General features: G+C 30.0%; 1 protein-coding gene across 3 annotated transcripts in view; it reads right to left on the bottom strand.

The window, feature by feature from the left end:
- The window catches only part of LOC108904981 (ankyrin repeat domain-containing protein 11), a 518,946-nt gene that overhangs the window by 101,892 nt on the left and 402,622 nt on the right, over positions 1 to 14,432 (bottom strand). The window contains exon 1 of one of the 3 annotated variants that reach the window (XM_018707745.1): positions 11,939 to 12,079. The exons of the other annotated variants lie outside the window; for them this stretch is intronic. Within the exon in view, the coding sequence (XP_018563261.1) occupies position 11,939 (1 nt within the window). The 5' untranslated portion in view covers positions 11,940 to 12,079. Of the gene's footprint in view, positions 1 to 11,938; positions 12,080 to 14,432 lie in introns of those variants that run through there. 3 annotated transcript variants of the gene reach the window in all.

Here is a 14,432-nt window from a genome sequence, read left to right on the forward strand (position 1 = left end):
CTTTGACAAACATTAATCGCCACATTGCTAATTGAGTTAATTTTTGTAATTGTTTGTGGTTCAATTTGCTGAAAATTCTGTAAAAATGGAATCTAATGAAGATTTAGGTGTACCTGGAGAGGTACTGGAGTGTGCGAAAGAGGATTCTTTGAAACTCCTCCAAAGAAACCTCGAGAAATTTATGAACGTTTTATGGACTCGTGCAAAGAAGAAAACATTAAGTTGTATTCAGAGGATGTATTGATGGTGTATTTCTCAAACTTAGCAAATAAAATGAAGCCGTCAACGCTTTGGTCACAATATTCAATGTTGCGGTCAACGTTGGATATAAAGAAGGGGATTGATATTGGTCAAGACATAGCAGCGTTGTTTTTCGTTTTTTGTAGTAGTAGGTTGTTTACTGTCATAGTGACAAATTTTACATATTTTTCGAGTCCGATAAATAAATCTTGCAAGCCTGTCCGATTGCTTCCCAAGTTATATACCTGCTCTAATACAAAAATACAGTCCACTAACAAAAAGGGTCTTTCATTATCAATACAGATATAAACAAATATTCAAAGTTACGTGTTTTTCTCAAGACAAAATGAGGGATATGTACCGAAAAAATCGTGGGTATTTACAAAGGAGCAAGCTGATTGCTTTTTGAATAGTGCACCTGATAATTTATATTTGATGCTAAAGGTAAATGCTTTAAAAATAAAAGAACTACATTTGTTAAAAGCTTCTTTATAGATCGTCCTAATATTGGAGGTTACAGGCGCATGCCATTCTGATCAATTAGTCAATTTAACAATTGATAATGTTGAAGACGTGAAATCCGCCTTAATTATAAAAACTCTCAATAGTAAAACCAAGAGAGATTAAAGTTTTTATCGAAAATATGTTGCTTTACGTCCAATCGGATTTATAGAACGTCGATTATTTCTCAGATATGTCAGTGGAAGGTGTCATCGAGTGGTGGTCGATATTCATAAAATCAGGGCCGTCTCGCAAGAAGTAGCAACATTTTTCAAGCTGGACAACTGAAAATAGTACAGTGGACACGCATTAAGCAAACATATGCTGCCCTTTTAGTTGACGGCGGTAGTGACTCACTTGTCTTAAAAAACACGGAGGATGAAGATCGAGCACTGTGGCGGAAGGCTACATTAAAGACTAACATTTAAATAAAGAAAATATTACGAAAAGAATACTGAAAGTTGATAGTGGTAACGATAAACCAACCACCGTTGTTTTTCTGATTTCATAACATCTGAAAATAATATAATTATTAATGAAAATGTGTTGGATTGCTTTGAGAATTGCTCCAAGAATGAGGCTAGTGGCGGGTTCAGTGGTTTATTTAATTTTAATACTTGTTCAAACTGTATATTTAATATCAATGTGGATAAACAAAAATTATTGTAAATATTGTTGAATAAATTTTTATAAATTAAAACTTGATTAACACTTTTAATCTAAGGATTAAAAGTGTCAACTTTAGCTCTTAGGATTAAAACTGAATATTTTTGTTGCTAAGATGCCATTTTTTTTCTCAGTAAGGAAAATGTTAACCTTAGAGACTTCTGACTGTCAATAAATGTCATAGTTTTGTACGGTGGGAGAAAAATATAATTTTGAAGCTAACTGAACACAATGCTCTTTCCTATTAACATCCAAAAAAATGTATAAGGTTCATAATATCTCTGTCCATGATGAAATTCTATAATATATCTTCTCCTTTTATTAAAATTAAGGTCATCAGATTTAATCCAATTATGAAAAAGCTGCATAACTGTATTACATTTAGGTAACTTTTCGTCTCTTGCATCTGAAATCAGCAATGATTGGTTATCTGTACCTACACAAAATAACGTTTGCATCAGGAGTAAGAGAATTCTGTTCATTTGTATAAAAAAAGAATAGAGCCTGGCATAGAACCTTGAGAAACCGTCGTAACATGTACCTATATTTCAAAGTTTTAAATTAACATATTGTTTACGATGGCTTAAAAAATACTCTGTCCAGTCTAATGCTATTTTACATGTACGAGTGCCATAAGAATACATTTCTCTAAAAGTTTATATTAACGCAGTTTCCTGCTGAGTTAACAAAATATCCCAACTTGCCCACCTCCAAGAACTCCAGAAGCTTAGAGTAGAAAATGTGTATTGCAGTCTGCGTAGGCATACTGGCTTAAATCCATGTTGACTTTTTGTAAGTATGTTGTTTTAAGATAAAGATAACAATACTTAAAACTTTTAGAAAATGTAAACGCAATAGTTACTGGCATTTAGTTTTGAATGTTCAATGGATCTTTTTTATAAATTGACACGATTTTTCCTATCTTCAGTACAGCAAAAAAGCATACTGTATATGTATGTGTATAAACTAAACAAATACTTTTCTTGATTTATTTTGGTGGGTAACATAATTAGTGGACATTTTTTTAAACTTTTAAATTAAAAGAATAAAACTTTAGGCGCAGGAATTTAATAACATGTGACAATATAAATCACATGTTAATTTCTGTCGCCGTAATAGTAGGTATGCTCTTGTACCAATCAAATAATAAAGTTTCAGTCACGTCCAACCTATGACAAATTTTTCAATTACTTATGTATTTGTCTAAATTAAACATTTGTATGCAAACAGCACGTTTACATACATTGCGCAACAGTTTTATGTGTTTGTATAGTATTCTTGTTCTTGTTGATCTGCCAAATTAGCGTCAATTTTCGCTCTCAAGGTTGTTTGCCAACCTAGCGGAACATGTTCACCAGAAAACTCAATTAGGATTATAAAAGATTGGATTTGATATACATAACTAAATTAAAAAAGTCCTTATTTCTTTACATAATCTGCTATGAACTACTTATGTTCAGGTATAGCTATAACAGTTCATTAAATGGAATTTCCTATATAGTTTTTGATTTTTAAAATATATGACAAATGTTCTTTCAAATGACATACCACGTGTGATATTTACACAATATTTTATTTTTAAGTAATAAACAACAACAATTATTATTTCTGCAATTTGTAGTAATTGAAGTATAACTTGATACAATTCTGGCCATTCCTTTAATCAACATACCAAACAGGTACTCCCATAGCACACTTAATTATATCAAGATAAATTATAACAAAAATTTTTTGTTGTTTTCTACCTTGAAATAATAGTTTCACATACATATTTGAATGTTCAATAATCGAAAAACATGGAGAATATTTCACTTAAAATATTGTAGGTTTAGTAAGGTATAAATAACTAGAAATCTGAATAAATAATATATTTTCATTTTTTGTCGAAAATAAAATGAAGTCGATGAGACCTAAAATATTTTTTCTGTCTTTTCGAGATATAGAAAAATCCCCAAAAGTATCGAAATTCGCTCATCTTAGTATCTTTATTAAAGGTCTATGAATCCAGTTTGATTTTATTAGACATTATCAATTGGCAAATTCGTAACAATTAAATGGAAAAGCTGAAAATTACTAGCCGCTTTCTTTTAAATTCCATAAAATTAATTCAAAATGTTCGTATTTTAAAAACACTTATGCACAGACAGTAATGTAGATTTAAACAAGTATTACAGTCAGCACAATACTTGTCGAGATAGAATTCCAAGAAAAGAATAAGCCAATAGAGTTCTGATATCTACTGTAACAATTTACCGCGCAGAGACGTGCTGTGAAATTTTATGCGTTATTTTCAGAATACTAAAATATATTCTGCACTTAATTTTTATTGTAATTGTGTCGGAGCAACTAACTCGACAACCTTCTGTTTTGTGAAAATTATAAATCATGTTTCTAACATAAATTAGTTCTCATTCTGGTATGTTGCTTTTTGTACATATTCTCCTGAGTTTTTTTGGGACAACCATATTTTCTTACATTTAAAAAAAAAAAGAAATTCAAATAAAAAAATTACATTTTAATAAAATGATATCACGTATGCGAATGTTGTAATTACGTATGTGTTTCAATATAAGGGAATACCTGTTTTCTACAAACTGAACCAATAAAAAACCTTGCGTCTTCAAAATTATGACGTTGGTTGGAGTTCTATAGTATTTGACGCATATACATCACAATAATTGTCGTTACAGGTTTTCCGCAATTGCGATACTGTAATCCTGTGAAAAATAAATCTGATCGCGTCTGGATGCGATCTGTCTTTGACCATACCTGCGCAATTAACAACTAAAAATATAAATGACGCAACTGTTAATGACCTCTTCCTGGCATTTTGATGTCGAATAATAAAATGTTTACTACATATTTAACTTCCCATCAAACAGTAATGAATTAGTTTTGAATAAATTACAGATAAGATTTTATGTTTGTTGCTTGAATAGTTTGCCCTTTATGCAGTTTGCCTTGATCTTGGACCGTAGACATTTTAATAACGCTTGCATATACTCATAGTCGGGTAATTGACAATTTGTGGGTCAAAGAAATTATTTTAAATAATTGATGATATATCCAAAATGCTTTTTAAAATATGTAATGTTGAAAAGATATTTCTGCAATTTGTATCATGTAAGATGAAGTCAGGAAAGTAATAAATGCAATGAGCAAATTGTAAAAAACAATGCCACTTTCCAGGAGGATATTACACAAGGCGGTTTCTTTACAATTATCCTTGAAAAAGTTTGCTTTTCATGTCTTTGATGAAAGTACTCTTCTAGCTAATATTTACCCTTATAACAATATCTTGAAAATGTCATCAGAAATGGAAGTTTGTAGTCCTTGAAATCGTTCAATATTTGTATAAAATCTTGGCAAAGTCACTAGAAATCCTGTCAATATTGGAATATTTACATGTAGAAGTGACTCTTCTTGCTATAAAATATTCCCATATGATCATAAATTTTATTACACTGAGAAAAAAATTTTTCTTTAAAATCATAATAAATACTACATACGTTTTGCTTTTAGAAATACTACACAAATGGGTTTTTTGAATTACTTTATTTTACATTTTTATTTCAACCATATCTTTTACATAATATTTCATCAAAACAACCATTACAACTAAAACTACATTCAACATTTTTGAAAATATAAACTGTTTGCTTTAATTCTAGCCTTTCTTACTCAATGATGTACGCAGTTAGATAAAGACGCCTTCATAGGAGCATATGAAAGATGTACAATAAAAATTATTAAGACCACCTGAGTAGATGTGTTATGACTTTGTCATGATAATAATGGGAATTGCCCAGTCAGGGGACGTGTTGAACGCAATTTACTATGTGTTGATTATGTAGTGAGCTGCAGGCAAAGAGGTGTAAATCTCTGTTATGTACCCTTACACTGAACGCTAAAAGAAGCAAAACTATTGCAAATTTCTCTTCACGTGGGTTCTGGATAACTCAATTAATTTTGGGAGTATTTGTTCTAGAAAATGTAAGAATTCATGGATTTTTTGCAAAATATAAAAAACATAAGTGAAATAACAAACTCGAAAATTTATTTTAAACCATTATTTTGGTTTATTAAATTGGTACCTATCCAAACTATTTGATATTTGAAAATATATCTGCAAACTTCTATTCCGTTGAAAACTTGCTGACATAATCTGCAGCTAAATGTTTTCAGTTCTCCATTTAAACAACATTACAGGGTGTTTCTAAAATAGGGTTCCAAACTTCTGCTGCGTTTATAACTCACTAAAATAAGCCAAAAAGTTCCTATTAACATGTGCCCTAAAACGCACCCTTAGGAAGTTATATGTCCTTAAAAGGGCTCAAACAAAACTGTTTTTTTTTCTGTTATTGACAAAACGGTCGCAAATAAATAGAAAAAAATTTATGGGTCTTACATAACTTTTTACGTTAAATAACATGGGCTACTCCGTTTTTCGACATGCAAATCATATGCGTCCCATTTAGGTTGGTGAAGGGGGTTTTCGGCCCGTAATTTTTTTTATTTCAATTTTTTTACAATTTTCTCTACAGATTTATAAAATCTTAACAATTTTACGTAAAAAATATTATCTTTGTCCAAATCGATATTTCCAATGGTTTTCGAGTAAATTGAGTTTGAAAATTTTAATCCCATTATTTTCTATTTCACATTTAGCTATTGTCTGCAGTAGTAATTAGTTCTTTAATAAGTAAGTGTAACTCTAAATTTAAATACTCTTAGTTTATGTCCTAAATTAATTATTAAATGATCGGATCCTTCATAACTGCAATTTATTTGAAAAAAACCAGTTTTGTTTGAACCCTTTTAAGGGCATATAACTTCCTAAGGGTGCGTTTTAGGGCACATGTTAATATAAACTTTTTGGCTTATTTTAATGAGTTATAAGCGCAGCAGAAGTTTGGAACCCTATTTTAGAAACACCCTGTATACAACAGCTGACTAGATGGCTCAAACTTCAATGGAATATTATCGATGACAGATAAAGTCACCAAATTCTGTAGTTCAAACAATTTTCAAGAAATCACTGGTTCAATTGTTACAGCTCGCTGAAAATTTTGGCACCGTTGCAATTGTAAATTGGAAATAAAAAAATAGCAACATATCTTCGTTTTTTAAATTATTAAGAACATTATTTGAAATAAAGGTTTTTTACAGTTTCAAGTGTTACTTAGAATTTGATTATGATTCAACGTTCCTATTATCGAAAAATTTAGGTCATTTACTGCTTGCCGCATCTGTATTATGACAAAGAGAACTTTCGTTTAAATAAAAATCATTATATCAACTGCACAATACTTTTTGCAAATCTTAGATAGCTTTCAGCTTTCCAGTTGTAAACAGAACATTCTGTAGAGATGCTGTATTATGCAATTTGTTCAAATAACAGAAAGGTATAATTAATCCATGTGTTGGTTTAGAACATAGAGGAATTAGAGAGATTTGAAATAATAGGGAATTAACTTGTATTGACAAATACAGAAGATTAATATTCATCCAAAAAATCTACCAAAATATTCAAACAAAATATTCATCTAAAATAATAATCCAAAATATTCGTCCAAAATATTCATCCAGAATATTCATTCAAAATATTTATCGAAAATATTCATCCAAAATATTAATTCAAAATATTTATTCAAAATGTTCTACAAAAAAAAATAAGAAAATTGATAGGTACTTCCGATATAATTAGTCGGCAATATTTTGAAAACTGAATTCATATTCTTGTATTCACAATTTCACAGAATAACAATATTTCTGTAGTCAAGAATCAAATTAGCAAGATTAGTGTACTCTTTCTTATTTAATATCTATAATTTCCATTTCATTTTTATAATTTGATGAAGATTTTAAACCGTCACTATGCTTTATTACAAAAATCAATAATTGTCTAATAAAATGTCCATTAAAAATTTATATAGAAATTTAAATTTTCAAAGTAGGTACCTTTAAATCTTGTGGATCTATAACCTGTTATGGAGGCAATTTATTGCAAATTTTTGCAAATTTATGACGTTTAACTGTAATTTTCTCCAAAAATTAACATATTCGCTTCATTAACTGTAAATGCTTGCAAAAAATCTTGATATGAATCGATTAAATGAATTCTAAGCAAAAGTGCCCGGAAAGGTCAAACAATATAGTGAAACAAGTGACTGAAGGTTAGATTGGTTTGAAAATCGACTTATTGTTAGTTGTTACGTTTATTTTAAAGTCTTATGTAAATGTTCTTTACTTTCTCTCTTTAGAACATGCTTATTAATTTATATTATAAGATTAGATCTATTTAGTTTGCAATGTGTTCGTTATAAATTAATTAAAATATGTTGCGTGTTATATAAAGTGTTCAAATCTGGTTTGGAAAAAGGCGGTACGTAAATTATTATTGGCACAGCTTCATTGACAATTAGGAAAATACTTTTAGCCATAAGCTACGGCCATAAACAAATTTAGAATTGTAATACTTAGTTCACAATTTATTTGTAGAAATTAATTATTGGAAATAATTTATATTTTACAAATTTAATATTTTCAACCAAAGATTACATAAAAATACGAGGTCTATTCAGAAAATAACCGAACTAGCGCTAATGGATATATTTAGTGATATGAAGTTGGCAGCTTTGCATTGCGCATAACCTCTTCTGTTCCTAAATTATTAATATCTCATTTAGTTTTCGTGATATTGTTATTTTAGTGCAAGGTGTTTAAGTGTTAGTGACGAAGCTGAGGAAAACTTTTACGAAAACGTTTCAAATTTTGAAACAAGCTTCCGGAGATGATATTCTGGGTCGTACACAATGTTGCGACTGATTTTCACGATTTAAAAGTGGTCGTCAGTCCATTGGAGATAATCCTCAACCAGAAAGGCCTTCGACTTCAATTGATGACTCTCACGTTCAGAAAGTCTAAGATTTGCTGCGTGCAAATCGCCGATTGACTGTCAAAGAAATTGCAGAAGAGGTTAGCATCTCAATTGGATCATATCATGAAATGCTGACTAAAAAATTGGACATGCATCAAGTTGCAGCAAAAATTGTTCCTCGTAGATATACCAATGCAAATTATTAGCAATAGCAGTAATTAGTTCTATTCTATGAGCATACATGCACACTTAATTGGTATAACCCTGATCAAACAAAGTCCATTTTTTTCCATGAAATAGCCTTGTTCCTAGCATGAAAAGGTTTAATACATAGTGAGCCAAGCTATAGTTAGGATTCAACATTCTTCTGAAAGCGCAGTTTACACCTTCTTTGAAAATAATATTTTGACAGAATAAAACTATAAAAAAGCGTTCGATACGTCTATGAATTGATGTCAAGAAAAAAATGTAGATAATATAGGTGAAGAAGTCCTGCTGACTTATTTTGCTGGAAAATCGCAAAAACTTGAAGCTCATAATTAATATTCAAATCCAACACAACACTGTGGACAGTGGCAACTATGAAAGTAAAATCTACCGCTCATAAACTGAATAAATCTAATTCTTACAAAGGCTTTATGAAAACTTTCTGAAGAATACTCCCAGTAGCGAATGTCGTACACTTAAAATAGAAAGATGCAATTAAGTAAAATCTGGTTACAATAAGTTTTAATTCAATTGAACTGTTGCTAATTGTGGATTCTACAGCGTGTTTCAGAAACAATCAATTGAAAAAAACGAAACAATACATTTTCTAATTATTTGGCTAAGCAGGCTACGATCTTCATGAAAAAATATTTGCTTTATTTGTTTCTCTGGGCATCCTGTGACTGTGAAATTTCGATTTTTTAGTTATTCTTCCCAAAACTACTTAAATGAATATTTTATAATTATTCAAGACGTATTTAATCCCATTATTTTTTAATTGAAAACAATAGACTACTGGTTGTTTATTTGTCTCATAATTGTGCATTGGTGTGTAAAAATAACGAAATAAACACTGGCGCCTATTTAATTATCGAACAGATATCTCTATCTCACTTGTTATATGTTACTCGTATTACAGGTGCGTATAATAATTCCGAAATAGTTTAGTTGCATATTTGGATAGATATGGTAAGCTTTAATACAAAACTTAAACCATCCACTTAAAAAATAGAACATAGAATATAAAAAGACTTCACTTTCCATTTCTAGTTTTTTTTTTTTAGAGCTCAAAAGCGCACTCTGTCCGAACAGAACGTATTATTTGCCTTCAATAAAAGCAAACCTACTGTTAAAAAACCGTATTGTTATCGAAATCATTTAGTCTGAATGCCTGTTGAATCTAAGCATGCAAGATTCTATTTAAAAAAATATCTGATAGTTTATAATGGTATAATTAATTACAAAAAACAACTCTGTGGGAAATTTATGAAACTACCGCCTGTTACGAAATCAAGGTGAAGGTCAAGGTAAATTGTATAAAAATAAACAGCTCCACATACAAGATAATAATGAAACAGACAGGAGGATTGCAGTCAATAGGATGTTAAGGTAGTCGTTTGTTTAATTGCCAATAAATACACAAAAGCTAATCAAATTTCTTTACAGTTTTCAAAAAAGTGAATTTACTCTAATAAAAATAATTGGGAACGTTGTGCTATTGAGAAACACGTATTTCATATTCCGCTTTAATGTTTAACAGCTATCTACAGAGTGTCCCGCGAACATAAACTTTGAGAGGTAGAAATAATCAAAAAGGCTTATACCTATACAACAATGGACTGAAAATGTACTGTTCCGAACCATAGGTCCTCAAATTTTTTTAAAAGAAAAACTGTTGCTAAGTAGGAACGCCTAATGATAGTTTCACAAAATTTGTTGTACAGATATTTTTTTTATTTTACTTCTAATTCATTTGCAATTTTGTTAAACATAACCTTCAAAGTTATTTATTTCTAAATTTATTGGTGCTGTAACAATGTTAATTTATATTTACATATTTTAATTTAATTTGTGTTTATTTGTTATAATTTTTTACCAACGTTGTTCAGATAGTTATTAACCTATTAATAAAAAAAAAAATAAAAATTGTAGTTTTTATTGTGAAACAAAATCAGTAGTATAACGTTTAGTAAAAAAAAAAGAACTCACCAAAGATTAAGCAAAAGCAATTTTTGTAAATGATTATTTTTTAAAAAGTATATAGAGAGGTTTAAAAATATTGACAGGCGTAGAAGTAGCACTTTACCAAAATGGAGCGGTGTCTAACACAGTTCTTTAAACACTAAATGTAATAGTAGTGCAGTAATAGTAATTAATATATATTTTTAAAAGTCTTAAGGCTTTTGCTTCGAAAATGATGCATATCCTGTCGAAGATCTGCAGAAAACTGTTCATTTTTGCCCGTTCTCTATAAATTTGCGTCCGTTTTCGTGGAACAATATGTATATTTAAAAAAAAATGTTATGAAATTAAATTCTCAAGTTCTATAAAGGTCTATTGAATTGTATTAATATTTTTAGTTGCTGAAGTCACTGACAGTTTATTCCTTTGGAAAAAATCTCATAAAAGAGCAACTTTTCAATATTGATTTTTGATAAATTCGGAACTATTTAATATTCAAGTCGATATTTAAAAAAAAATTAAAATACCCTAACTCTATCTTGATGATACGCAATTTAGTTTTTAAATAAAACTAAGGGAAAAGTGGAAGAATGGGTTCCCCTATCCCACCTATATACATCCTTACTACACTTACTATATCCATGTATATCATTTTGAGAGTTTAATATTTCCATTTAAAAAAATGCCGAATGCGCCAGTTTCAAAATTCTCCAGCAACCAAAAATATTTACAGACCTTTTAACTACCAGTATTCTCTTAAATGATAACATTTTGATCAAAGGAGATATATTTTTCTGGATAAAAGGAAGGTAAACGTATTTGTCACAAATTTAAAAAGTAGCTAACTGGAAACAAAATCATATTTTTCTCAAATGACTGACGTAGTTTATCCATAACAATATCAAGATATTAGTTTCATGAAAAAAAATACTAGCACTAAAATCAGTATTTCAAAATTTATATGCCTGTGATAAAAAATAAACTGCCCTATTTGTCAAATTCCAATATTAATCATTTCGTCTAAAATTTAAATATTAGAATTAAACTGATTTAAATTCACATAAAACTGAATTAGAACTGCTAAACTACAAATTATAAAACATATTAACGAAAAAATGCGAATTAAGGTAATGATGGATTTTGTAAACTTGACCTGTTCAGTGAAGAAAATGAAGTCACAGTTTTTATGCACTATATGCCAATGTAAGCAAATGCTTTCATAGTAGCTAATCAAATGTGGGTAATCAAAATTGCTTTAGTCCTGAAATGATGATTATTTTATTCGTTTTCATCGTAATTGACAACCAATGGTCACAGTGTTCCTAGAAAAATTACGAATATGGTACTTTCCAGTACGACAAAGCTTGCAAAGCGTAACAACAAAACTATTCTAGCGGCGTGCAGAAATAGAACTACCGATGCAACAAATTTTTGCTCGCATATCATCCCCATGCAGTAAAAACATCAACGACTTACACTCACTTTAAAAAGCTTGTAAATCACGACCACAGAACCACGGAACTCACACAAACATGGAACTACGGACCGCGCGACTGTGCCTAAAACTACGACGAATCTCGGAAACCGGCAGACTCTACCGACACATGAGTCGACATGACAAATATTGAGGGACGACTAAAAAGTGAGCACGAGCAGCGCGGAGCATTCTCATTTTTTGCGCTGGCTAATTAGCATAATGCCGTCCGACGGCTGTCTTCGTCTCGCGCACACACGCCTGCCGAGGAGCAGGTTATTCAGATATCAGCCGTAGGTGTTTATAAGGAGTAGAATATGCGCAAAACGGGCTGACATTTAAATAATATAAATTAGCAACGTCGCCTACTTATTTCTATAATCGACACCTCAGCGCTGTTTTTTTGCTCCTTGCGCCCTTGCACGGACTCATTTCCTTCTCAACGGACATAAAGTATGCTCTTATTTCGTCGCATAATTCCTCCAATGTTTCAGAAATCTTAGAAATGAACTGACCTGCGAGGCGTGACGTAATAAAGTGTAGAAAAAAAGGCATAAAATATATTGGATAAAAAAAGCTATTAGCAGAGTTGTTATACCGCAGTAAAATACTAGATACACGACAACTCAAAATAAAACATAAAAACCCTCATTATATTTCAGAAGAGCTCGCCGTGTACATATTGTTTTGAAAAAGGTGGTATATATAATTTCAGAAAATATAAAAAATAAGGCGATTTTTCATTGGGATCGTGGTCCTATCATCCGGATCAGTTACGATTTTTATTCATTCAAAAAACATGTTGCGGATGAAGGATAAATTTTTAAGGAAACTAAATACGTCAATATTGTTAATTTTTGACTATTTTTATTGTCAGAGATTTCATTAATTATTTCTATTTTTTAAAGGTACAGTTATTATTTTCGAATTTTGCACTTTGATATGAAAGGGGATAATAGAAAATTTATAAAATACCAGTACCGTGCCCAACTTTTTTTCTATTTTCAAAATTATGCGAATATCAGTTGTTGTCATAGCCACGTGAGACAAAATCAATAAAAAAAAGCACTCAAAAAGTACTACTTTGTGACATTATATATTTTGACATGTGATCTTTTTTTTTCTACGGCCTACTATCAGTAGGAAAAGATGCTTAAAAATTAAAAAAACATATTAGACATTTTTTGAAGAAAGAAATGGATAGCATTTTCGATTTGATCACACCTCAAAACTCTAAATACAAGGTTTTATTATTATAGCTTTTACAGGGTGTTCACAAAATAGGTGCAAACTTCGAAAAATTTCTCTCATTACAGTGTCCTTATTAATAGTGGAAAATATGCAGTTTCATCGATTTCACTCATACAGATTGCTCACAATAGGACAAGTTATATATATTTTTTATTATACCAGAAATGAGTTTTACAATGAAATAAAATATGAATATTACTGTTTTCTATTAACCCACCATCATTTTTTGGTATACACTGTTCAATTCCTGTCTCCTCTTATTTCTAATAACTCTCCTCAACTGATGTGGTGTTATTTGTCGACGTGCTTGTCTTATTCTATTGTTGACCAGTAGCGGAAATACTATTTCTAAGAAAATTGGTGTGTTTAAAAAAGACGTGATTTTCGATGTATTCCTATTTTTTTATTTAAAATATGCTTACACAAATGAATAAATTTACAATATCTAACATTTTTAAAAGTATATATTCCTTTGACGAAATAAATAAATGTAGAGTAACATAATCAAAGAACTAAGCAATTATATACATTTTTTGATGGTCACACTATATATTCTCTATTTACATATAAACACATAATAAGTACTTTTTGAGATATTTTAAATTTATTTAACTTTGAGGTAAGCTTATTTAAAAAAAATATCTTGAAATTGGCGTATTGTTCGAAAAAAGTGACAACCTTATCAATTTATGTCTCCAATTTTCAAATCTATCAGTAACAATTCGGTAAATTTTAGTTCTTAATTACGCAATTTATTAGCCCAGTTTCTTCAATCTGATTTTCACAAATCCCTGAATTAACTATTTCTTCTACTTCAACAACCTGTATCTTGAAAAATCTGTAGTTTAAACAACCTCTTGAAGTTGTGACGTAGACTTAGAAAAAACGCCCTGTATATAATGCATAGAATTCAACTTTCTAAAAATTATACTCAAAAACGTCACTATAACAGATCATAGCTAAAGACTCTCCACAAGATAATCGAAAACTAATAACACTGATATATTCAGTATCTGTAAAAGACATTGCGAAAACTAGACTCCAAAAAATCAACCTTAATGTCTTGTTTCTATAAAATGTAAGACTGTAGGCCCCTAGACCTTAAAAAATCTTGTTTATTTAGACATTATATCAGCTGTTTATAAAGGCATATTTACATACAGTACAAAAGAGTAACAAACTGCAAATGAATTTGTTTAGTGTGTACATTATAAAGAAATTGTACAAAATAACATACCTCTATTTTTAATT

The sequence above is a fragment of the Anoplophora glabripennis genome, unplaced genomic scaffold (assembly GCF_000390285.2).
Source record: "Anoplophora glabripennis isolate ALB-LARVAE unplaced genomic scaffold, Agla_2.0 scaffold8, whole genome shotgun sequence".
Lineage (NCBI taxonomy): Eukaryota > Metazoa > Arthropoda > Insecta > Coleoptera > Cerambycidae > Anoplophora > Anoplophora glabripennis.